Source organism: Triturus cristatus, chromosome 7 (assembly GCF_964204655.1).
Source record: "Triturus cristatus chromosome 7, aTriCri1.1, whole genome shotgun sequence".
Classification (NCBI taxonomy): domain Eukaryota; kingdom Metazoa; phylum Chordata; class Amphibia; order Caudata; family Salamandridae; genus Triturus; species Triturus cristatus.
The window spans coordinates 1226112870-1226137643 of NC_140590.1; the positions used below are offsets into that span (position 1 = coordinate 1226112870).

Sequence of the window (24774 nt, forward strand, 5' to 3'; positions counted from 1 at the left end):
TGTCCCATTTGTGCGGGAGCCGGCCATCTTGGCGTCCTTGGACGCCACCATGGCGTTTGACACGCTTGAGTGGCCATACATCTGGGCGATGCTGGCGAAATTTGGATTTGGACCGGGCTTTATTAGCTGGGTCAAACTGTTGTACTCGGGCCCCTTGGCGCAGGTGGTGGTGAATGGGCGAGTCTCGGCCCCGTTCGCGCTGGGGCGGGGCACGCGACAGGGTTGCCCCTTGTCACCTCTCCTGTTTGCACTGGCCCTGGAGCCCCTGGCGGAGTGGCTGCGGTGGCACCCTTCCATCCGTGGTCTCCGCTGGACCCCCGAGCATGAGGACCGTGTGTCCCTCTATGCTGATGATATCCTCCTCTATCTCGCCTCCCCGCGTAAATCACTGATCGTCCTGGTTGATGTTTTGCGCTCATTCGGTCGCAACTCAGGCCTTGTCATCAACTGGGCGAAATCCTGTGTATATGTGCTTTCCGGGGAGGCTCCGGTCCTACCACGGGACTGTCCGATCCAGATTGCCTCCCAGGGGTTTCGGTACCTGGGGATATATATCACTCTTGACCCGGAGGCCCGTTACGAGCGGAATTTGCTGCCCCCCCTCCAGCGCTTGAAGGAGGACGTGGTGCGCTGGCGGCGTCTGCCGCTTTCGCCGCTCGGCCGAGCGGCCTTGTTTAAAATGATGTCCTTGCCGCGCTTCCTCTACGCCCTCCAGAATACTATGGACTTGGTTCCGGCACGCTACTTCCGTGAGGTGGAGGGCCTCCAGCGGCGCCTGTTCTGGGACGGGAGGCCGCGCATTGCTCTGGCTAAATTGACGCTCCCGTGGTACGATGGGGGGGTCGCCCTCCCGGACATTAAACGGTATTACTGGGCCACCCAACTGGCTGCAATTAATCATGGCCTTTACGGGCCCGCCTTGAACCCGGCGTTTGAGATGGACAAGATGCTCCTGCCCGGTGGCGACTACAATCGAGCGCTTTACTCTGCCGCGCCCAACCCCCATCTGACGGGACCGACGCGTGTCATGGTGCGTGTCTGGCACGCGGCTAATGCAGCTATGGGGTGGAAGGACCGTTTGACCCGGGCGTCACCGCTATATGCGTCAGAGAGGTTGGGCTCCCTGTGGACATCGAAGGGCTTTGAGAAGTGGGACACGATCGGAATCAGCACTGTGGGAGATCTCTGGACGAGGGGGGGATTCAAGACTTTTGCGACACTGCAGACGGAGTTTCAGCTGCAGGGCAGTGAGTACTTTCGGTACCTACAAGTCCGCCATGCGCTGGGCTCCGTCTTCCCGGATGTCGCGTCCATTCCGGAGTCTTCCCCCCTGGAGGACAGAGTGCTGGATGGCCATGTCCCAGACAGCACGATCTCCCTCATATATAAAAAACTGATCAACGACAGATCGTGCCTGCTGACTAGTCTCCGCGAGGCCTGGGTTGCCGACGGGCTAGAGCTGGACGACGAGGATTGGATTTCCGCGGTGGCCTCTCCAAAAGAAGTGGCCATCCCGGCTCGCCTTCGTTTCGTCCAGCTTAAGATCCTTCACCGGGTTTACGTGACGGGGCCAAGGCTTCTACGTATGGGCTTTGCTGGTGACGGAATGTGTAAGCGTGGCTGTGGCGCGTTGGCAACTTTCATGCATATACTGTGGGAGTGCCCAAAGGTGGAGCGATTCTGGCGTGGTGTGCATGAGGTCCTGCGTGTGGTTACGCGTGTCGCGCTGTTGCCTGAAGCGAGGAGATGCTTGCTGAATGTGTGGGAACCAAATGACTATTCGGTCCCGCAGACGCGGTGGGTGACTCTGGGATACATGATAGCTAAGCGTGACATTGCTCAATTGTGGGGATCCCAGAGGCCCCCTGCGGTGTTGGCCTGGAAAGAACATATGGATTGGTGTATGTTTCGTGAAAAGGTGGTGTATGTGGCGAGGGGTAAGCCTGGGGCGTGGGTGAAAATCTGGGGCCCCTGGAACACCTACCGCGGGGGTATTTGTGAGCCGCCACAGCTACCGGCTGCCTCGCCTGCTCCGTCTCCCTAGATGGCCCCCCTCCCTTGGCCTTGGGCACGCGGTCCCCCAGTCCCTGATCTATTCCCATTCCCCTCTCCAGAGTTCTGCTGCTGGTTGGGATCCCCCACTTATGGAGCACGTGCTGTCACTTTGGATCGCGGGTTGCCTTGCGGGTGTGGTTTTTTTGTGTTGTTTTGTTTTGATAAAAGGGAACCGTACTGTGGGCATGGAGCTATGCGGCCTGCAACATTGATTTCTCCTGTTTTGCTAATCTGCACTGCCAAGAGACTCTTACTGTATGTATGCAATATGCTTTTGTCACTCTAGCGGCCGGCCGAGCGGTTGTAGGCCCATACCTGTAACTTTTTCAAACTGCAATAAACGGTTTCAAAAAAAAAAAAAAAAAAAAAAAAAAAGAGTGATTCGTATCTCAGTAGAGGTTCTTGGTGTCTTATAGCTATATTTGGAGAAGAACGGGTATCCACCAAGGTATCTGATAATGATAAGAGAAAAAATAAGCATGTATGTACAGAATACCCACTTTTTAGTCTGGGAGATAAGGATATTATATACAATACCTAATAATCAGGGATGCTGTACCGTGATATGGAACTAATTTGTGAAATTGAATCAATGGGACGATCTTCATGTAGTCATCTGTGTGGTGATTTCTAAAATGGAAAACAAGTAATGGAGAAACAAATTCATCCCCGATACTTTTTTATTATTAGTTAAAAGGACCAAATATAGGAGGCCTCCTTACTTCGTAAATTATTTATTGGCTTCCTCAAATTGGGTGAAGTGCACAAACCGGCTCTGGTAAGCCCTACGGAAGACAGTGCAGAGCGAGAATATATTGTTAAGAAGCATGAAAAAAAAAATTTCATTAAAAAGCACAGCAAGCCTCACCTAACATATTAAAAAAAGTTTTAAATTATTGGATATTTATTATTGCTGACATCAGTCATGGAATTATGTTCATAAGAGGTGTCGCAACCATACATTTAGCCAAGATATGTGGGTTATATTAGTACGCAACAGTGTAGCCATTTAATACAATTTGCATGTTCATCCGATGTCTTTATATACTATATGAAAAAAGGGGAAATACAAAACGGTATATTGTTGGGCCGCTTAAAGGAAAGATATATCCAAATCACGAGCAAGTATCCGTTATGGTATAGAAAACAAGAAATTCAACTAGATTATGTTCATTTCCCGTTAGTGGAGAAATAGAATAAATGTTAGAACCTACTTGTTATGGCTCACTTACATTTATGTCCTCTCGTGTGAGTTTGTGTATGGGAAATATATTGAAAAATAATGGGACATTTGTCGAGAAAAATAATTGTTATTGGAAATGACAAATAATAATTGTCAAAAGGCTACCAAAAATGGGAACTGCGATTGATAGACACCTGTCTAAACGAACAGTGTTTCTTGACGCGCTTACCTCCTAGTAAGGTGGTTCTTGTCTGAAGAATCGACTCCCGTCCTCTCGTATCGACAATGGACGCAGAGTCAGCACCGAGTGGTTTTTTTATAATGGAAAATCCAAGTTTTGGCGCGAAAAAAGCACGTTCCATAGTACATGTAACAAAAAAAGAAAAGGGTCCGTAATTAGCCATCCAAAGTTAAAGTATAGAAGTAGCGGCGGCCATCTTGGAACAGTCAGACTTGAATGTGTGAATAAATTGTTTACCGTACCAAAGCAATCTATGATTGGCCAACATGACCTATGTGGTTCCGGATTGGTTGAGCCCCTAAGAAAGTGAAGGAGGGGAGAAGAGGTGTCCATCTTTGAACATTTTGTGTTCCTTCATATTACGAGTATGGATACGTGATGGTACATCTATTAAAAGAATATTTGATATCAAATAAATGTATTACGAGTTTTTCATATAGTAGTTCATTATTAATGATAAGTGAGTAAAGAGTATATGTAGTGTAGTCTAATTTGTGAAAAAATATAATTATCACGAAAAAGAATCCATACTCTTAGTCATATAAAACTTATTTAGAGTTTTTACTGAATCTAGTAAGTCCGAAATAATCAAAGAATGGAAGTGTCAAAGAGATACCCCGTATTATAAATGTGGATACCAGAGTAGAAGTCTTAAAGAGATATTCCGTATTATAAGTATGGATACCTGATTGGCAAGGCGGCATATAATTTTTTAAAATTCTAATTTAAGAGAAACTCATTAAGAGTTTTTCGCATAAAATTAATTTGAGAATCTAGATAGATTTGGAAAGAATGTTTGATATCACCTAGTTGGTAAAGATATTATGGCGGCGAACACGAAAGCGTACTTAAGTCATCTCTGTCTAATTCGAGTATTTAGAGTGTGTGGTGAGGCCATATGGTAGTGGAAATAAAAATATCAAAGAGAAGAGATGGAGAATGTGGTGAGAACGGAATACAGGAAGAAGAAATATTACCCATCCAGTTCTACTGAGGCGCATAAATAAACATATTGTTACATATATGTATTCGATGAAAGACATTGACATTAATGACACAGTTCATTCTACTGGCCAAGAAGTAGTGTGGTACATAGTGTGTAAACACAATATAGCTAATGTTTCAGGTTACACAGTAAGTCATATGAAAGACAATGACATTAGTGACACAGTTCATTCAACTGACCAAAATTGGTATGGTACATAGTGTATAAGCACAATATAGCTAATGTTTCAGGTTTATACAGTGTGTCATGAGGGAGAAGAGCATATACATTTCACATTTCACATGTTTGGGCATCCTCGACCACGATTTATAGTTTCAGAAAATTGGGATGTCTAATGGTAAGTGATGCCTCTCTCAGTAGATGTTTAAGCTAAGAAGACATGCATCTCTTTATCAAAATTGATGCCCAATTCGACTGCTCGTAATTTAATAATCCACAGAGCCTCTGTTTTTCTCAAATTGAGAGTCCTGTCACCACCCCTTGTACCAAGGGTAGTATGAGATATTCCATGAAACCTGATTTTATTCAGATCTGCTAAGGTGTGATGGGAATTGAAATGGACCGCTAGTGGGTAGCTAGTCAGGTTGTTGCGTATTGCTCTTAAATGATCCTGCATTCTAATCCTGAGAGGGCGGATAGTGCTGCCCACATATATTAGTCCACAGCAACATATGATGCAGTATACCACAAAGTTTGTATTGCAGTTTATAAATTGTTTTATACCATGTCTTGTAGTAGTGTTGTATTGAAAGTTGGTTGATTGTGAATCTTTTACTTGTGGATGATCTTCTCTATAGTAATAGGTACAGTATTTCCGACCTTTTAAATTTGATAATACCCTAGTTTTTAACCTTCTGTTTGATAATATCAAACCAATATTACCTCTTTTCTGTTTCTTATTAGCATTAGAAATTACTGGGGAAGATCTGCTATTATCAACACACAACTGATACATTTATCAGGAGACCGTCTGGCGACAATACTTGCTCTTTCAAACCTTCACAAGGTTCTAAAAATTCTTGGGTACTTATATTTCCTCAGTTTCTAATTATTATAAACCTATATTCTGACCATAGTCACACTCAACTAGTGTGTGTCTGTTCATTGTCTATTTTCTAATCTCTGCTCTCTATCATACACTCCTACAGAACCACCTCGTACATCGGAGTCTTCGCTTGAAATTATCCACACGTATTACTGCGTGCTAACAGTAGCATAATTATATGTCTGACATTTAAAGCGTTCAAAGACTCTTTCCAAAGGTTAGTGCTTATATTCTACCTTGGGACACAACACTCTACTCTCTTCACACCGGATGTGGTGGTGGGGACAATCCATTTTCCAATCCAATTACCTTACTGGTCACATCACTACCCCTTTTTTTCGTTCTCTTATCGTTTATATCCCTAACTAATTCACGTTTTCTTCCCTCTTTCTCTTCTCTCCCATTCCCTTCACTCAAAAAATCCTCATACCTTGTCTATTTTTCAAAATGGAACTGATAATAACGGACTGAACCAGATTGCTAATGTGCAAATCGACACACTGTTGTTACTTTGTACAAACTAAGATCTTGACATTCTTCTTACAGCCCTGAGGAAGTCACTATACGTGACGAAACACGTGTCGGCTGTCATCCTTCTTTATCAAGATTCAGAAAATTGAAGTCTCCCTGTCATTCAATAACTAGGGAGTTCTGATTTTTTACTCATGAATGTGTTTTTCCTTTTTGTGAAACTTATGTATTAAATTGCTTTCTGATATATACTTTTGTGAGGACCTATTCTGTTCCGTAGTCAGTTACTTTCATTATTACTGTGTCCTTCTCTCTTTTTGGCTATTAACCAACAAGAACAATATATGACTTTAGAGTGCCGGGATTGACTTATGTACAAAAAAAGTATTTAGTTATGCAACTGTTGCATGGCTAAACACTTATAAGGTCCCAAAAGTGAGACCTATTGGCTATGCCAATGCTTGTTACCACCTCCCTCTAATCTCCCCCCAGTCGGCGGCCCTGTGGCCCAGCTGCAGATGTGTGGAGATCGGCAGCTCCGTGTTTTCGAGCTGCGTGCCCCATGCGATATCAGCTGCTGGGCCTGGAGTGGGCGAGGCGGTGCTTAAAGTGGCAACACGATTCTCTGCTCGTCTCTGGAGTCTGCGGTGACGTGTCGTGTTTTTGGCGGAGGTGGGGGGTTGACTAGTGTGGTCGCATGCTGTGCATTTAGAGGGCTACTGTCATGTTTTGCCTCTGTTTATAATCTTAAGGACCCAGGAGTATTTCGTGTCACACACTTCTGCTATATTCAAAGCAACACCATTCTTTGTGAATCAGAAACGTTTTGTGTCTGTGCTTCGGCATGTGTGCAAATAAGACCTGTAAAAGCAACCGTGTTTTTGTTGTGGGAACGTCCGAAGAAGGCTGTGTGTTTTTGAGGGGACGGTGGCAATGTCAAGGTGATCGCTGCGGAAGGGGTGTATGGTGGTAGGCTGGCAGTTCTGTTGGGATGTTTGTGCTAGGGGTGTGATTGAAGTGTTGTTCCAGCTTCTCACAGGGCTGTCTGTGCTGGGGGATGCTCTGAGGTCACGTCCGCGTGACGGTGGCTGTGAAGTGTTTGGGTGAGGTAAGGACGGATTGTGTCGGTGGAACGTTCTGGGAGTGCCATAACACTGGAGAACGCTGTGCAAGGTGTGCAGAAGGCTGTGTGCTAGGAGCGTCTTGGGTCAAATACTGGAAGACGGGGCTGCCTGAAAGAAACTTTGGGCGGGTCTGCCTGTGCAGGGGGTTGAGCCACGCAGGCAGGAAACATAGTGAGTGAACTGGCTGTGCAGGGACTTTCGTCCTTTGCGTGAGTGGAATGTCGTGGGGCTCTGTGGGGCGGGAGAGGTCTTAGCTTGCATGGAGTTGCCGGGGGGCTCGTGCTGTGCGTGCAATGACGGGTTATGTGCACGAAGGCGTGGGTCTACCCATGCAGGGGCTATGAAAGGAACTGACACTAGGGTAGAGAGTTAAGTGCTGCCTACGCAGTACGGATGGACTTCCTTGTAGATGACTGACTACATTTTTTTAAACCAACAAATGCAGAAAATGAAACGTGATAAGCATGCAGGAAACATAGGGGAAGTGGTGGCGCATTAATTATCAAGCAGTTTATGGAATGTCGTGGGGTCGTGCAGTGTGTGTGGAAGGGCTAAGCATGTAGGTTGTAGGAGAGTTTGAGAGCAGGAAGTGGGATAAGGGAGGGGGTGGCAAATGGCGTGCACATTTCGCGGGCGCTTTGATGTTCGCAGTGGCCGCGCGGCTCACTGAGAACATCAAAGCGCCCGCGAAATGTACACGCAGGCTGCCAAATGGTGCGCGCGCCCGGCGCACATGCACTGTGTGAAAGTGATCGCGATCACATCAAAGCGGCCGTGCGGCCCGCGAAAGTGAAAGCAAACGGTGTGCAGGCTGTCCAATGGTGCGCGCGCCCAGCGCACATGCACTGTATTTGGAGGCCTGAAAGCACTCGTTTGCACTTCCAGATCCCCCCATTTACAAAAGCTCTCGCGAGAGCAGCGCTAAAGCGCTGTCTCAGGCGAGACCTAAAAAGGGTGGTGGGAAGGGAAATTAGAAAAACAGAGGGGAAAGAGGGTTTCTCAACTATACTGTCAAACTCCAGACCTAAAAGGGCCCATTGGCCTTTCTAAAGGTATGCGCCATGGAGGTGGCTTACAGATACTGCGCACCAGCGGAGTGCTAGGGAACTCGGAGGGTTCCAGGATCCACCCTCTTTGACAAATGTGAGACTACACCCCGTGTGTGCGTTGGGTGGCTGCCAAACACCAACAATGTGTGACTGCAAACACACTGTTGGAGTAGCCACAGTCATGTTGTTGGAGCGGCGTAATTTAGGCTCCCCCTTCTTAATTCTTCTTAATTGCAGGAGTACAGTGTTTACACATATCTAATCTTCTTAATTGCAGGAGTACAGTGTTTACACATATCTAACATGTCTATATATTCACCTTATTGATGTAAGATGAAGCATTAATCATATACGTAGTCGTTTTTACCATTGAAGTTAGAGAAGTCATGTATCAGAGTGTTCTATTCTCGAATGTTCTTTCTGTAGGTTTAATTGGTATTTCTCACCTTGGAGACCCGGTTCTTGTTGACTTCGAGAGGTTCAGACCTCTCGGCCCTTTGTCCTGACACAAGTGGAAGGCTGGATGCCTGGTGTGTATCCTTTGATTTAGAGGTTTCTACCGAGGTCTCCTTCATGCTGACACCCTTCTACTCCCACGATTTAATGTCCATTTCCTGATTGCTTTATTTTAGCTCAGTTAGGATCATAGCTGATTTACTTATGCGTACTCCTTAAAGGGAAAGAAGACTGGAGTTTCCTAGGAAGCGACTGGGCTTTAATCCTTTTCTGTGGGTACCATTCTGATTTTGAACGCCATATGCTGAATAACTGAAATATGCTTGGTTACCTAACTTGCTGATTTTTTTCTCATAAATACTTTTTGAATTTGACTTATGGAATTGATGATTCCAATTTTGTAATCACTCTTACTAACTTTAGAACTGAATTCTGGTCCTGATTGTGTGGCCAAATGGGTTACAGTGTAATTTAATTTCTGTAAATGTGCCTGTTGCGATTAACTCCTCTTTTGTCCAGGCCGTGAGGCCGTTGAAAGAAATCTGTCGACCTTAGACTGTTGCAAGAGCGATTCAGGCTCCAGCAATGTTGTGTCAGAGGAGATCTAGGGTTGCTTGTGTTCCTCCACAGTCGGGACACGGCCCTTGCAGATTGGGTTGGACTCTTTCTATTGGAGCAGGACCAAGGCTCATATTCATATGGCTGGTTCTGGTCTGATGTGTCACGCTATGCACTTTGGTCTCTAAAGTGGGACCTCAAGTCTCGCACGAGGAAGGTCTTCTGAAAGGAAACATGAAGTTGTGAGTTAAACACCATCAGGTTTTCCTATGCAACTCTCTCCAATCTGTGATCTAACTCTATGTGTTAGCAAAGGCACTACAAAGAGATCAATGGCTTTGGTGCAATGCTGGCACACTATATAAGGGCCTTCACTGGTGCAAACCTGAGTCTCCACCGTATCTGAAACCTGTTTGCTGAGCTTGAAATCTCAGGTATGTGGTAAAATCTGTAAATCGCGCAACTATGTGATGAGAAAGACAGCATTGAGTAATGAATAGCTAGCTCAGACCTTCCTCCAAAATTGTATCCTAATATCGAAATGAGGTCTTATTGTTGTAAGTATTAGGCAACAGGACAGAATGGTGGCACACAGTACATGTGCTCCAGATGGGGAGACTGGCATCCTAGCTGGATGGGTGTGGTGAAATATGTGGTTGTAGATTTTATTAGCCAGCTGAAGCAATGTGCAGCAAATCTATGTCACACCACACCTCTAGTGCTCGACTCTTGTCTTTTGATTGTGACCGGATTCCCAAATGACCCAGACATTCACTTCATATTGTTAGTAGTGTTTTATTAATAATTGATGTGCTATTCGCTTCTATTCACAATGCTGGCTAAATCTTATCTTTCATGTAGGAACTATGCCCAGTCATCCTATACTGTCTGCCTGGGGATGTACCAGCTTTTGAGCTTCAACCCGAACTCGGTGTGCTCTAGAGTCAAGCAGATCATCGTCAATTCGCTCTACCATTCTGAAGGAGGTCCTGGGGACATCCTGCTGCTGAAGCTGACGACCCCATTGACCTTCACTGATTTCATCCTGCCCATCTGTATGCCAGACTCGTCGGTCACATTTCCATCTGGTTTACACTGCTGGGTCACAGGCTGGGGAACCGTTGGCTCTGACAGTGAGTGTTCGTAGATGACCACGTAATTGCTTTATCCATGTTGTTAGCAATGTTAAGACCTAAGCAACAGTTGTCTGTTTCTTTTGGAAAGGTTACAATGCAGACTAGTTTGGTGTGTAACTTCCCATACCTTACAATGCAGCCTTTTGGTGTTGCGGGGATGTTGATTTCTGTCAACCTAAACCAATCTCATGGGTCCTCATTTTTTTTAGGAGCTCCAAACCTGGGGCCGGAAACTGACCATTAACAGTCTAAGTAGGCTATCAGTTGTGGCAGCCATGTGGGTGGAGTTTGAAAGGTAGCCAGTGCTGAGAATTTAGAATAGGTTTGTAGTAGCTAAAGTTGGTATCTAAGGCTTCAGATTGCTGTAGAGAGGATAAGCTAGCGTAACACTTCTTTCAGGAGAAGGTCTACTGACTCTCTCGCCTGCCCTTCCTGAGAAAAGGAAGGGGGCCTGAGAAGAAAAGAAGTGCACAGCCTCCGTCCAGCTCTTCCTCCTCAGTATGGCTTGCAGAGCTTGAGCAGGATTGTCTTTTCCTAACCAGCAGTTATAAAAAGCATCTAGCTAGTCATTGAAGAATCCAGGAAGTGTTAACTGATGGCTATCATTCCCCCTTAGAAAGCAACCTTCTTCTTCTGTGGATATTTGATTTACCTAGTAGTCATATTCTGCCCAGCTCTTGTGCCCAATCCAAAAGAAGTAAAGCCAGGCTCAGGATAGCCACAAAGCAAGGCCTTCAACAAGAAATGTTGACCATAGTTGATCCCGACTCCCTTGGACTATACATGTGCTGGCCCTGGGCTGGAACAGATCCAATGGGAGGTTTAAACTGATCATTGTCTGTGTCTACGCAAGAAGGATGCCCTTAATAAACAGCACTGGGCTAAGACCATGCCTCCCCAAGTCCCCCTGCCTGCCCACGAGAGGTGCTGGGCCTTGGCACAGGGAGTGTTTGAGGGATTCCCATGGGACCTGAGAGGACAGTCATTATCCTGGGGACATGTTTGAAGACTCCCCACAGTTTCATTGTCTCCCTATGGCTCAAAATCACTCTGTAAGTATGTCAGGGAAACATCATGCTAGACGGTCCAGGGCATCCTGTAGACACCCTAACAAGGGAGAGGTGAAAGGTGATGAACACTGAGGAGAGATGGAAACCACCTTCCTCTTCTCCTCCCTGAATGAAAGCATGGGGCCCCCCTAAGACCAAATAATGGCAGTGAAGAAGTCTGCTGGTTAATGCACACAGTACAGGGCGATAGATCAACTGTATTCACAATGACAGCACTTAAATTTAGTGGTGGGATCAAAAAATTGTTTTCATTTTCAAAAGACAAACATTGTTGTCTGTTTGTGGGTATAGACGCTCTTCATTCTATGAGGATTTGTAAGAGGATGAAAGCAACAGCATTTTTTTATGCATGCATTGAAATTTCATGTGCTTCTATCTGACTTTATTTGGTCCATTCTGGCTAAGTGATGTCTGAACCGGGACTTCTTTCATATCGTGAGTTTCCTTTAAAGGAAAATATGTCAAACCATATTGTATGTAGTACACAAATCAAGAGTGGTGAGAACTTTTTTAAAGGAGGAAGGATGAAGAGTGGTCATTAATTCTTGGATCCGCAAAAGAAACAGCAGTATAAAACTAAAATGGGATGGGGCGCGAGAGTTCGTCATGATGATCTATCGGTCAGCACTAGTATCAAATGGGTAGTTCTACAAATTACATTAAAGGAGTAAGCAGTGGGATAAATTTGTTGGGTTTTTATATCAATTTGACTTCCTATCTCGCTGAGTTCACCAGGGTTATGAGTCACATCTGCGGCCTTAACTCTCAGGGTCAAGTCATCTTTGATGGTCAAGCCTATGTTCGAACTGATTCCGCAGATCTGCATCTTAAATCTTCATTGCTCAAATCTATCCCAAAGTCATAGTATCCATTCGAGATTCCAAACACCTTCTCAGATGTACTGGCTCCCGATGAGATTGGAATGACAGAAGATGCTGACTTGGAGTGTATGAAGTTGCTTAGTCTTTCTGAGATTAGACGTTTTCTCTTTAAGGAATCCAATTATTCTAATTTTGGTGTACAACTAAAGTAGATTACAACTGGGTTTTGAATACATTAGATCCCATTTAATGAATTTTGTACATTGCTCACGGAGGTGAATTATCTTAGTCAGGCTGCTCAGCAGCCGCGGCCCATACAGGATAAGAGCGGTGTGTGGGGGGGGGTGCGAGGAGGATTTTGACAGACGACCACAAGAAAAAATTATTTATTTAATTTTCCCTTGTGGTCCTCTGTCAAATCCCATCGCCAACCTGGCCCCACCCTTCTTACCTGAATGGGCCGTGGCTGCTGCTCAGTGCATGTCAGGGCACGTTAAAGGATTATCTGAGCCTGTTCTTCATCAAAAACACATTTTCTATTACTATTTCTACAGTTCCTCTCCCATCGCCCCAGACTCTGCAGGAAGTGATGGTACCAATCATTGACAGATCAACCTGTGATAAGCTCTACCATATCGGTTCAGATGTGAGCCCATCTCTACCCATAATCCTCAGTGACATGATCTGCGCTGGCTATGAGGCTGGAGGAAAAGACTCTTGCCAGGTAAGTGGCTTTGAAGTGTCTGAGTGCTACCAAGCAGTGTAATAGAAATCTGTTGTGAGAAGTTGGCCTGATATATGCTGTCCACTAGTTATAGTGGGCACCTTGTATCAGTCCAAACAACCCCTAATGGTGATAGGTTAAAGACAACCTTTATTGAAAGGTAGCTATGGAGAGCAGCCTTCAGGCTAAGTCTTGAAGGAATGTAAAGAAGCTTGTTTTACCAGTCTATAATCTCTTGAATGACCAAATGAAAAGACAACCACACCAGGTATATATTGAAAAATAAATGTATTTAAGATAAAACACACTCCTCTAGTCTCTTTATGAGACTGGAGTTCGAAGTACTTAAGTTACTAGTCAGTATGCAACAGTAAAAGCACAAATACACGTTTGGGCCCTAGGAGCGTACCAAACCATATACCAATAAAGTGGCATAAGAACCACGACTGAACTAGACACAAGGCCTAGAGCCTGTAGAAGTGCTTGGACCACAAGGAACCATCCAAGGTAGTGACACAGGGGACCCACGGGGGACGCGTGCAGTGTGAAAACACAGCCGCGAATAGCCGTTAACTTATATCGGGAAGGTCGCGGTTGGAAATTAGGAGTTTAAGGACACTTAGAGGATGACTACGAGCGAACCCTTTTGGACTTAGAGGTGTCTAGGGCCAACACCCGCGGGAGCACCGGAGTACTCGAGTTACCTCACCCACGGAAGCCGGGTGCATAGGTGTCAAATGGTGACGGGTCGCTGTTTTCAATGGAAGATGCTCAAGAAGTGCTGCTGCCGTGAAGAGGAGAAGTGTCCGAAGTGATCCAAGCCTGGATCTAGGATGGAAGGAACCTGAAAGCAGAGGGGACAGAGTCTGGGTCACTTACCAGTGAGTAGGGTCACGATAGTCCAATGCCCACAGATGTCGGGTGATTCAGGTGAGTTGACTCGTGTCTTGATTCTGCAGCCACGAGGTCCAGGAGGTGTTGATGACAACCAGGAGCTGGATTCGAGCTGACCCACGAAGTCTGTTGAGTGCTGCGGTGTCGGCGACCAGATTGGACCCAACAAGCCTTGGCAACGGCAAGTCACTTGGAAATAGAAAAAGGACATCGGTGCAGACCAGCAAGGTCTGGGGGACTCACCCAGTGAGGGTCAGTCAGGGCACGTCTGGAGCAACTAGGAAAGCCCAATCAGAAGAGGAGTGGCCTTCGTGGGGACCTACGAGCCAACGGGCTAGCGATCGCGAAGGAGCCTCGAGCGGTCGCACTTGAAACTGGCCCACGGGTCACTCATGGAGTGGAGGCCAGAGATCTTCGGAGGTGCTCAAGGCTGGGGCTACTCAGAGCCCTAAGCAAAACTTCAAGGAGACCAGTAAGATTATGGATAAGCAAAAGATCACGGTATCCAGGGGTCACGGTTCCACGTCACCCACGATAGCCACGGGCCTCAACTTTGCTGTGGACCCAGGGTAGCCTCGGGGAAGTCTGCAAATCCCCCTCTGGGGATGCAGAGACTTTGGCGTCCAGCAGGAGCTTCAGAATTGCAGACGGGACAGTTGCTTCTTTGGTGCCTGCCAAGCAGGGGAGTCACTCCTTGACCCCAAGGCAGATTTCTTCAGTCTTCTAGTGAAAATAGAAATTCGAAGGTCCAGGATATATGTTGCAGAGTTTCGTCCAGGGTAATCTAAAGTCTCAAGGACTGGGTTCCCATACTTATACAAGGTTTGGGGCTTGGACATACTCTAGAGACCCACCTATGGGAGGGTTTGGAAAGAGGGGTGGTTACATTCATTTCCTTTGTCCAGTTTCGTGCCAGAGCAGGGGCAGGTAGCACCTGCAACCAGTTTGAACTGGACTATGCACAGGGACACCAAGTGTGCCCCCAGTGCAGGACTTCAAAGCACCAGAGAGTGCTCACGCCCAGCCCCAATACACATCTGCCTGTCTGGGGAGGTGGTTACACCTCCCTGGGACAGGAAACCTATTGTGCAGGCCTCCCCTGGCGGAGTTTCGGTCAGCAGCAGGAGGCCAGACCTGTGTCTGTGTCAGAGGCATCCATTTTGTGATGCCAGGGCTTTAGAAAGTCTTTACCGGGTAGACCAGTGTGAACATGTCTCTCCCTCTAGAAGGGTGGAATGCTACCCCCGCTGCCAGAACTGGCGGGGGGCGGGGTAGTATTCCAAAGCGTTTGACACCAAACACGACAAGTTTCCGTGCAGCCAGTCCAGAGTTAGCATTTACCGCGAGGTTATAATGCACTTAAGAGTATATGGTCAGGCTGCACCACAAACAGCATCAGAGGGGGTACCCCGAACGCTGCAGAGGGGCTCTGCTCATGCCCTAGGTACATAGTATACCATATACTAGGGGCTTATAAGGCACTCCAGAATCCAATTAGAGATTTATCTAATGTACATGGAAACCATTTTAGAGAGGAAGCAGCTAGGCTGGGGTCCTGATTAGCAGGGCCACAGCAAGACTAAGGTCGAAAAACAGTGAAACACCAGCAAAAAGTGTGGGTACCCATGTGAAGCAGATCCTACTCTCCTACATCTTTCCTGAGGTTAAATCGTAATTGTTAGAAATTGTATTTATGATTGGCTAAGACTTCCACTAAAGCCAGGCAGAAACCACCACTCTAGTCAGGGCAAGGGAGTTGCATGCTGAAGATAACCCCTGCTCACCCCCTTGGTAGCTTGGAACGAGCAGTCATGCTTATCCCAGAGGCAATGTGTAAAGCGTTTGCGCAACACAAACACACTGCAGCAACAAAACTAGGCACACCACAAAAGAAACTCCACACAAGGTTATATAAAAAATAGCCATTGTAATATCATAAACAGATTAGAAACATAATCACACATTTACACTGTGCCAACTGGCACTAGGCATACTCACAAGGGATTAGATACAGGACCAGACCAATCGGGCCATGGTCAGACCATCAGAACAGGTAAGTAAAACCACAAACAGTAACTACTGGTACAATAATGACCTAAGCATTATCGCATTAGTGTTAGATACCATACTGAAATATCATAACATGACAATAGGCAATAAATCACCTTAGGCCCAAATCCATTAGCATAAACACCTTACGCACTAGGACCTCCGTAGCCCGAACACATTAGACAATAATCATGGTGCGTAAATCACATTTGTCCTAGGCATCACATAAATGAAATGGGGCAAGAAATCACCAACATCGCCACATTACGCAATAGGCATCATAAGCCTAAACGGGGAACCACGGTAACACAGCACCTTAGGCATAACACACATTATGCATCACATCACTGTAGGGCCCACCTTAGAAACTGACTCCAGGCCAACTGGCCTTTTCTAGGGCTCCAATGCCCTATGTCCAGCAAAGTCAGGGCCCTGAGGGGGACCTCGCAAAGGGCCCCCTGGCTGCCTCGGCAGCAAATGCAAAGTGCGCACTGCGCTGGGGCCTGGGGTGCTTCTCACCCCTTTTCTCATCGACAAAAATGACCCCCAAACGTCGCACCTGCCCACTGTCAGGTGGGACAGCTGTGGAAATGAGGCCTGGCACAACTGTGCCCCTTAGGCCCCTCTGGGACTCTAAAAATGATTTGGCCTAAAAGTCGCAGCTGCCCACTGTCCGGCAGGGCAGCTGTTGCACAAGTGGCTGCAGGCACTAACTGTGCCTGGGGGGAGCACCAACAAATGCCCCCGTTACATCCCCCACCGTTAGAGTGGCCCGCTCTCCTGCGGGACCACTCAGTCACCGACAATGTGCCTCGAACTGCCCCAGCCTCTCCTAACGCGCCACCACTCACCGGGCTCTCTGGTGGCTCCTGGCCGGCTCTTAGACTGCAAGCAGAGCTCTCCTCACCACAAGGGAGCCCTACCTCGCCTCCAGTGCAGTGCTGCCTGTCAACCTCCAGGATGGGGACACACGCGGGGCTTCTCCCATCTCTCCCGGGGAGCCCCGCCTTTCTCCTGCACACGTCCCAGCACGGGGTGGGCTCCGGCCTGGATCTTCCGGCCGGCACTTCTCCTCCAGCCCGCTTCTCCTCTGCCCGCCTCCAACCAGGCAGGCTGCCTGGCTTCCGGTTTTGCCTGTCCCGGGTCGTGGCGGTGATTCTTTTCCTTGGCAAACGTGGGGTGGGCACCCACCTATCACGCAAGAACAGCGGCAATGCTGGATGGCCACCCGCTCTTTAAAAATGCATAAGAGCAGGGTGGGCACCCACTGTTTTCAGCACAACCACCGAGTTGGGCTCCCGCTCGGTGTCACGGCAAAACGTGGGGTGGGCGCCCACTGTTTCCGTGATGCGGGGGAATCCCCACGTCAGGATTCCCTCGGTAGAGGACGCAGCTTAGCGCTGCAGGGCCCACACGCTCCTCTTACCTGGAGCAGCAGCCCAAATGGTGCAGCGCTCATTCCCCCAAGCTTCAGGGCAAGGCTGGACAGGGAATCCAGCACTAGAATAATCCAGCTCTCTAAGGCGCTAAGTCCAAGGCAAGGTCCAGGGTAAAGGTCAGGGGGGCACAAGGCTGGGCTCAGGCAGGCCAGCACACAGGGCCCTCCAGCAGGGAGGCAGTCCCTCATGGGGGTTCCTCCTGGAGCCCAGCAGCAGCAGCCCCCCAGTGTCAGAACAAGCACAGGAACAGCTAAAAAACATGGGGTCACAGCCCCTACATTTATACTTAGTTTTCCTTTGTCTGCCCTGGCACAGGGCTTGGGGGAACCAGTCTCAACTGGTTCTAGTGGTTTTGGAGCACTCTGCTTACAGTGCTCACACACTCCTTTCAGAGATGGGGCTCTGCCATCAGACACACCACAGGGGGGTGGAGCCAGCATTTTACAGGCCACGCACTGACCTATTCAGGGACCAGGGATTTCTCCTCCCACTACTCCAAATGCAGATGTCCCATTCAGCCTAGCGCTGACTCACCCTGCCCCTCCTGGAGCCACACACACCTTACCAGCCCCTGCAACTCCAAAACCAGACATGCAATCCACATCAGGAAGGCAGACACATAGCACACAGAAATGCCAACTTCTAAAAGTGGCATTTCTAAAATAGTTATATTAAATCTGTGCACCCCATTGCGTAGCATTTATTATCACTATTCCAAACATACCAAACTTGACCAGGCTGCGCCTCCCATATCAGGAATTACCACTGAAACACTTATCAGGGAATCCCCAATGGATTCCTATGGGAGGGCAACCCCACAGTAGTGAGAAACAGAAATGGATGTTTGTCGCTACCAGGACATGTCACACACTTAAGGTAGATGTCCTATCTTTTACCTACAATGCACCCTGCCCCTAGGGCTAGCTAGGGCCTACCTTAGGGGTGACTGACATGTAGTTAAAGGGGTTTCACGGACATGGCACACACTTTAGGTGCCACATCACAGCAGCAGTAACACTGCGTGCACAGGCCCCACAATGGCAGAGGCCTGGGATAGGTTTGAAAGGTTACTTTGGTGGGTGGCGCAATAAGCACTGCAAGTCCACCAGTAGCATTTAATCTACCGGCCCTGGGTTATTGAGATAGCACGTTACAAGGGACTGACAGGTAAATTAAATAGGCCAAACAGGTGTAAACCAATCCTTATCATATTTAACACTGAGAGCACACAAACTTTACACTGGACCGCAGTGCTAAAGTGCCTAGAGTCCTAGAACCACCAACACCATGTCAGAAAAAAAACTATGAGAAAGGCAAAAACTTTAGGGATGACCCTGCAAAAAGGGCCAAGTCCAACAGTAATGGTAAGCAGCCTGGTACAAGGTTGGGTTTTATTTTTCCTAGTTTATATTTGCACTGAAATCCCCCAATGAGCCTTACATTTTCCATTCCTAAAAATACATTTGGGCCCAAAAAATAAACATGAAAACATTGTTTTATGATATGTTCCTTTAATTGCCATTTTTGTATTTCTTTTTTTTAATTATTATTATTTTTATAAGCAGATACAACCACAATCACTATTGCAGGGTTAGCCAAGAATGGCAGTGGTCCTTCGTACAATGGTACATATTTAGCTAGACCCTGCTGCTTGTATTTTTAAGAGCAAAAGAGAAGAAAGGAGGAAAGGTCAGAAAATTTAGTGTTGAGACAAAAGAGGGATAGGACAGGCATGTAGAGAGGTACAGTTGCTTGGCATTACATTTGCAATAGCTGTACATGCTGTATTGCATCTGACAGACAATCCGGGTGTTCGAGTCCACATGCGAGCTCACGCGGGCTATGTTGAATGTGCAGGTCAGCGGTTTATGGAGGTTCGTAAGAGTCTAGGTAAGAGTCCAGGGCTTCCCACATCCCCCTCGTCTACGCTTTCCAGGGTGAGTACTGTAGCACCAAGTTGTCCGCTCCTTTGAGGTGTGTGACCCAGTTGATCCATCCTTTGTAGCTAGTTTTGCTTGTGTCTTTCCAGTTGGTTAGTGCCATTTTAACAGCTGCTGATATTAAAAGGTCCATTAGGTCTTTATCCTGCTCAGACCTCAAATTGGTGCGTATAAAAGCTGAGGTAAGGGTGGAGAATTCCATCGCTAGTTTGCAGTCAAACACATTATTGATCAAATCAAAGATTTTCCCCCAGAATACCGTGAGTGATTTTTTTTCAATAAACGGAATTCTTCGGGCAATACTAGTGATAAGTTGCAATGTGATTTCCAAATGATTAATACAACAGAAAATTGAAAATGGTTCTCTCGTTTTCCCTGTTGCATCTATATGGCAATCCTAAACGTGCCCATTCTGATGGGAAAAAGGCAAAACTCAGGTGTTTATCAAAACTTTAGAGGGTTAGGCCTTCTGTGTCCGTCAGGTGTGAGTCCAAGCAGATGTTTGTCATTCTGGTTGACCCAATGGATGTTCAGATAAATGGTGTTTGTTGAGTGCTTGCAGTTCGAACACCAGACGAGGGAATATGGGAAGCAGTTGGATCGGTGAGTAATTTGTAAAACAATAAGCGCCAGCGACCAATGTTTTGCTCAAAATCTATGAATATAAGGCTGCGTTGTCTTAATTTATTACTCATGCCTCGTTCATACACCACCCCTGGCTGAACTCTCCTGCAGATTCCTTTTCATCCCTGCATGCGTCATTTGCCACAATTTTTCTGCCTTTCACTTCTTTCCTTTCCCCTTCAGAGATGTTTTAAGGCATGGGCAAAGTGGGCAATTAAAGCAAACATAAGGAGAGTGAGCAATTACTCAGGGCCCCCACCTTCCAAGGAGCCCCCTGGGAAAGTGAACACTCTCTCTCTCTCTCTCTCTCTCTCTCTCTCTCTCTCCCTCTCTCCTGTCTATTTCTGTATAAAAACATTCTCTCTACCTTACACAACTGTGTCTCTCTTTGCCTTTGATCGCCTTAGGGATTTTGGGGTCTGGGCAAGGCAAATTTCTTTTTGTTTTTATAAACGCTTTTTATTGTTTTAAAATTATTGGAAGTAAGAATTTCATCTTTATATGGGCCAGGCATATTTAAACAGTTTTTGAGTGACCTACTTCTGTAAGTTTCCTCGGCATCATGCGGGCTTGAATTAGCAGAAAGTGGGTAATAATATGCAAAGTTGTTCCCAACAAGGGCCCGGTGTATATAAGGCAAGATGACACTGGCCTCCTTTTTTTCTCTCAATCGGAGTAAAACTCTGATAGGGAAAAATAAGTGCCAGCTCCCAAAAATAAGTGCTCGTTGGCCCCACTTGCAAGCAGTGGCTCAATTTAAGCACTGAGTTGGATGCAACTGGACAGTACTTGCATCTGTTTTGCAGTGCACCAGCCTCATTGGCCACTCTGAACATGGTTCTGGGGCATGCAGATTGCATCCATTTCACAAATGGAGAGGGAATGTCTGTGAATAGAGAGGAGAGGGCTCACTTGGAATCTCACTGAGCAGTGTGAAAGCATGAGAGGACCGGAAACTCCGCAGCAAGCGGAAATCGAAGGGAAGGAAGTGTGCTTTGGTCATCACATCAGAGCATCACCCAGGAGCCTCTTATGATTTCCAGCACATCCGGTGTGGTTGTCTCTTTTACAGTGAAATAATGCAAATGTCTTTTGAGCGACAATCAGCCTATTGGTCTGATGTTCCTTGGGCCAGTAAAGCAGTAGTAGCAACACTCTATGTTAAGGAATGTGCAACTACAGGCAGAAAGTACTTAAAGCAGCTCAGCCAAGTTCTTGGCTAACCATGAAGTCTACCTCCTGCTCCGATCATGGCAACAGTAGGCTTTCTTTCTCTGCCTTGGTGTATCCTTCAAGGAAGGCAGCCACTCAGAGCCCGAACGAAGTTAGTGGTTGTTGTTTCCAGGCCAACCAGCCACCCAGACATGATATGATGCATGAAATTGTGGAGCTAGCCTATCAATCTTAAGTAAAATTTTCATGGTTCATAGTCCAGTTCTGCGATACACAGGCATATCTTCACGATTGAAGTGTCTTTTGAATACTTGGTGAGTGTCCAACATCTATAATACTTGAAGGGGATTAAAATTCACTTCAGCTGAGCCTCAGTTAATCTGACTCTTTAGCCAGAACTGAAGCCCAGGTACAGGGATGGACATACGGCAAATTCATTCTTTTCATGGGACCGGCCAGTGGACATACTCCTGGGTTCTTCTATTGTCCAAGTCAGGGCCGGATTAAGACCTTTAGAGGCCCGAAGCACTTAAAAGATCTTGGTACCCTCATGTATAGCAAATTCAAAATATAAACAATAATACATTTTTAGAAATGAAACAAAACTTAAAATAAGATGGAAAATGCTTATTTTTATTTACTTCCACTATGTGTATAGGTTCAGCTGCACCATTTGCAGTTTTGCACAATATGGTCCATAAAAAATCCGCCAATGGAACAATTCTGTGGTGCCCCCCCCCCCCCCCCCCCCCCTTCCTAGATGCTCTAAGCACATGCTTTTTAGGTCTCGGACTAGGCAGCACATGCGCTGTCTCGTTGAGAAATGCTGTATAGGCTATAGTGGGGGAAGCTCCACCCACTTTCCGCCCATCTTTTTGATTGGCTTTATTCATAAAATCTGCATTGGGATTGGTATTTGGATTCTTAGTCCCGCCTCCTGACACCAATGTCGTCATTTTGCTCCTTCTGAGACTATCAGCCCCTTTACTCGAACAGTATTTGCTTCCCTGTGTGTCCCCCCGCCTCCTCCCGCAGTTTGCAGTTTTTTCGCCCCCCCTCACCCCTCCCACTCCTGTTCGTGCTTTTGAGGCCTCGCCTGAGCCAGCGCTTTAGCACTGCTCTCGCGAGAGCTTTTGTGAATGGGGGATTTGAATGTGCAAACTAGTGCTTTCAGGCCGCCAACTACAGTGCATGTGCTCCGGGTGCGCGCACCATTTGGCAGCCTGCGTGATCATTTCGCGGCCGCTTTGATGTTCTCAGTGAGCCGCGCGGCCACTGAGAACATCAAAGCAGCCGCGAAATGATTACTTTCACTTTAGCGGCCGCACGGCCGCTTTGATGTTTGATCGCGATCACTTTCCCGGCCGCACGGCCGCTTTGCATAGCCAATAGGTCTCGCTTTTGGGAACTTATAAGTATTTAGTTATGCAACTATTGCATAGCTAAACACTTTTATAAGGTCCCAAAGGCGAGACCTATTGGCTATGCCAATGCTTGTTTAAATGTGGAAGCTGCCATTTGTAATGCAATACATCTCGCGTAAATGCGAGTCATCTTGCATTGAAAATGCTTGTTTAAAAATAGTGAGCAGTCACTAGCACGCCCACCTCGCGAAACGTAGTCGCAAAGACCGGAGGTCAGGCGTCTCTCACTTCAGTGTGGGCGGGGCTTCCGTGCACCGAGGCGAGTTCTGCACACCGGCCAGAGGAACACAGAGCTTCCCCAATTGCTCCAATGCCAAAGAGGGGGATTGGAGCCTCGCAGGCTTCCAGAAAAAAGAGTAGGGCTCCATGCTGCTGATTGCCGCAACACAGCCCGGTAAGTAGGGCCGGTCGGTACACATTGTTGGTGTCGAGTGGAGTGCACTGGGAGGAGCTAGTGAACAGGGCTCCCTAAGGCACTGTTAGTGCCAGTGCTTGTTTTTTATCAGACTTTAGTGTTCTCTATCCTTTAGCCCACTCTGCCACCCCAGTTCAGACATGGCCATATGCAAATCAGTCTGACCCTGTGCCTTATGGGAACTGCCCAGCCCGAACTGCCAAGCCATGCCTTCCCTGGACCGGAAACAAGCTTCCTAGGACCGGTTTCTGGCATTTCAGCCGTCTTCAGCCAGGCTTGCTTGAATCCAGTGGCAAAGTGAGCAAGGGACTCACGTCTGAGCATACCCTGCCAACTTATGGCGAACAAAGCGGTACAAAAGGGGGTGGTGATGGACGGAGCATCAGAACCAATCAAACACTCACACCCAGTCAACAGATCTGGGTTTGATCCATCACCGTTCTTTAGCCCACTCTGCCACCCCAGTTCAGACATGGCCATATGCAAATCAGTCTGACCCTGTGGCTTATGGGAACAGTCCAGCCTGAACTACCAAGCCATGCCTTCCCTGGACCGGAAACAAGCTTCCTAGGACCGGTTTCTGGCATTTCAGCCGTCTTCAGCCAGGCTTGCTTGAATCCAGTGGCAAAGTGAGCAAGGGACTCACGTCTGAGCATACCCTGCCAACTTATGGCGAACAAAGCGGTACAAAAGGGGGTGGTGATGGACAGAGCATCAGAACCAATCAAACACTCACACCCAGTCAACAGATGTGGGTTTGATCCATCACCGTTCTTTAGCCCACTCTGCCACCCCAGTTCAGACATGGCCATATGCAAATCAGTCTGACCCTGTGCCTTATGGGAACAGTCCAGCCCGAACTGTTCTCTATCCTTATGTAAGCCGTTTCGGGATTTTTGTTGGCAGGGCTTGTTTTGTATTTTCTTTCGGTAGTGTGTGTGCTTGTTTTGGTATGCGAGAGCGCGCCCCGTCTGGTCGCTGGTCTTGCAGCACAGAGCTTTTCCCAGACGTGTTCCATCAACGGCGCCGCTCGTTATAACATCATCAGAGATGACAGGTGAAGCTCCAAAGCAACATCCTGTCACTTATAGTCTTTTTCTGTGAGTTAAAAAGTGAATCTCCGCTCACTTCACCCCCCTGAAGCTTATCACAATGCAAAATGGAACCACCATTCTTTGCAAACCGCACCCCGAGGAATCACCGAAACCCCATGTCCCTCCAGTGTTTACTAGTCCCTCATTCTGGCACACACATCTCCCCCACCTCCTTGCATCTAGCCACTCTCCAGTACATGATGTAGTAGGTCATTTACCCCATCGCTGACTCACCTAAAATGCAGTCTCCCCCTAAGTGGGCTTCAATTGCACAAACTTAGCATCTGCACCAAGGTCCAGCAATTGTTGCATCAGAGAACAAGGCGTCCCAACAGGCACCGGGCAAAAAGAGCAGTAGAAGTATAGCTGTGCTTTCGGCGCACTGCTCCACGTCCTCGAGCCCCACCAGAGCGATGGGCACTTTCTCTGAACTCTGCCATGGCAGCAGCTCTGGGTCTGAACATGGGCCCCGCTCTGCCCGCAGTGCACCGAGCTGCACCCCCTCACTCCGTCCACCCCCTTTGGGCACCCTCAGCGCCTGTCCGACAATGCCCTAACTCCTACACCCTCCAGTGCACCCCCTGCCAGCCGTACACATCCTGTCTTCCATGATTCCAGACAACCCACTGCTAGGCAGGCGAGATATGTTCATATAAGCAGCAACACTGCTGATATAATCAGACTCTGGGTAAGGTCAGGGCAGTGACTGCTACTTTTACTGTTCACACCAGATATTTCATGCTGAAATGGGTACAATAAAAAGAGGATCATACCTGTTGTTCG

General features: G+C 47.3%; 1 protein-coding gene and 1 long non-coding RNA gene across 5 annotated transcripts in view; one reads left to right on the forward strand and one right to left on the reverse strand.

The window, feature by feature from the left end:
- LOC146811661 (serine protease 27-like) overlaps positions 1-24774 on the forward strand; it is a 333108-nt gene that overhangs the window by 280995 nt on the left and 27339 nt on the right. For all 3 annotated transcript variants that reach the window (XM_085618633.1, XM_085618632.1, XM_085618634.1), the window contains 2 exons: positions 10050-10321; positions 12770-12939. In XM_085618633.1, coding sequence (XP_085474759.1) covers positions 10050-10321; positions 12770-12939 — 442 coding nt within the window. The remainder of the gene's footprint in view (positions 1-10049; positions 10322-12769; positions 12940-24774) is intronic.
- The window catches only part of LOC146811662 (uncharacterized), a 154550-nt gene that overhangs the window by 66201 nt on the left and 63575 nt on the right, over positions 1-24774 (reverse strand). The gene's annotated exons all lie outside the window — the stretch shown is intronic.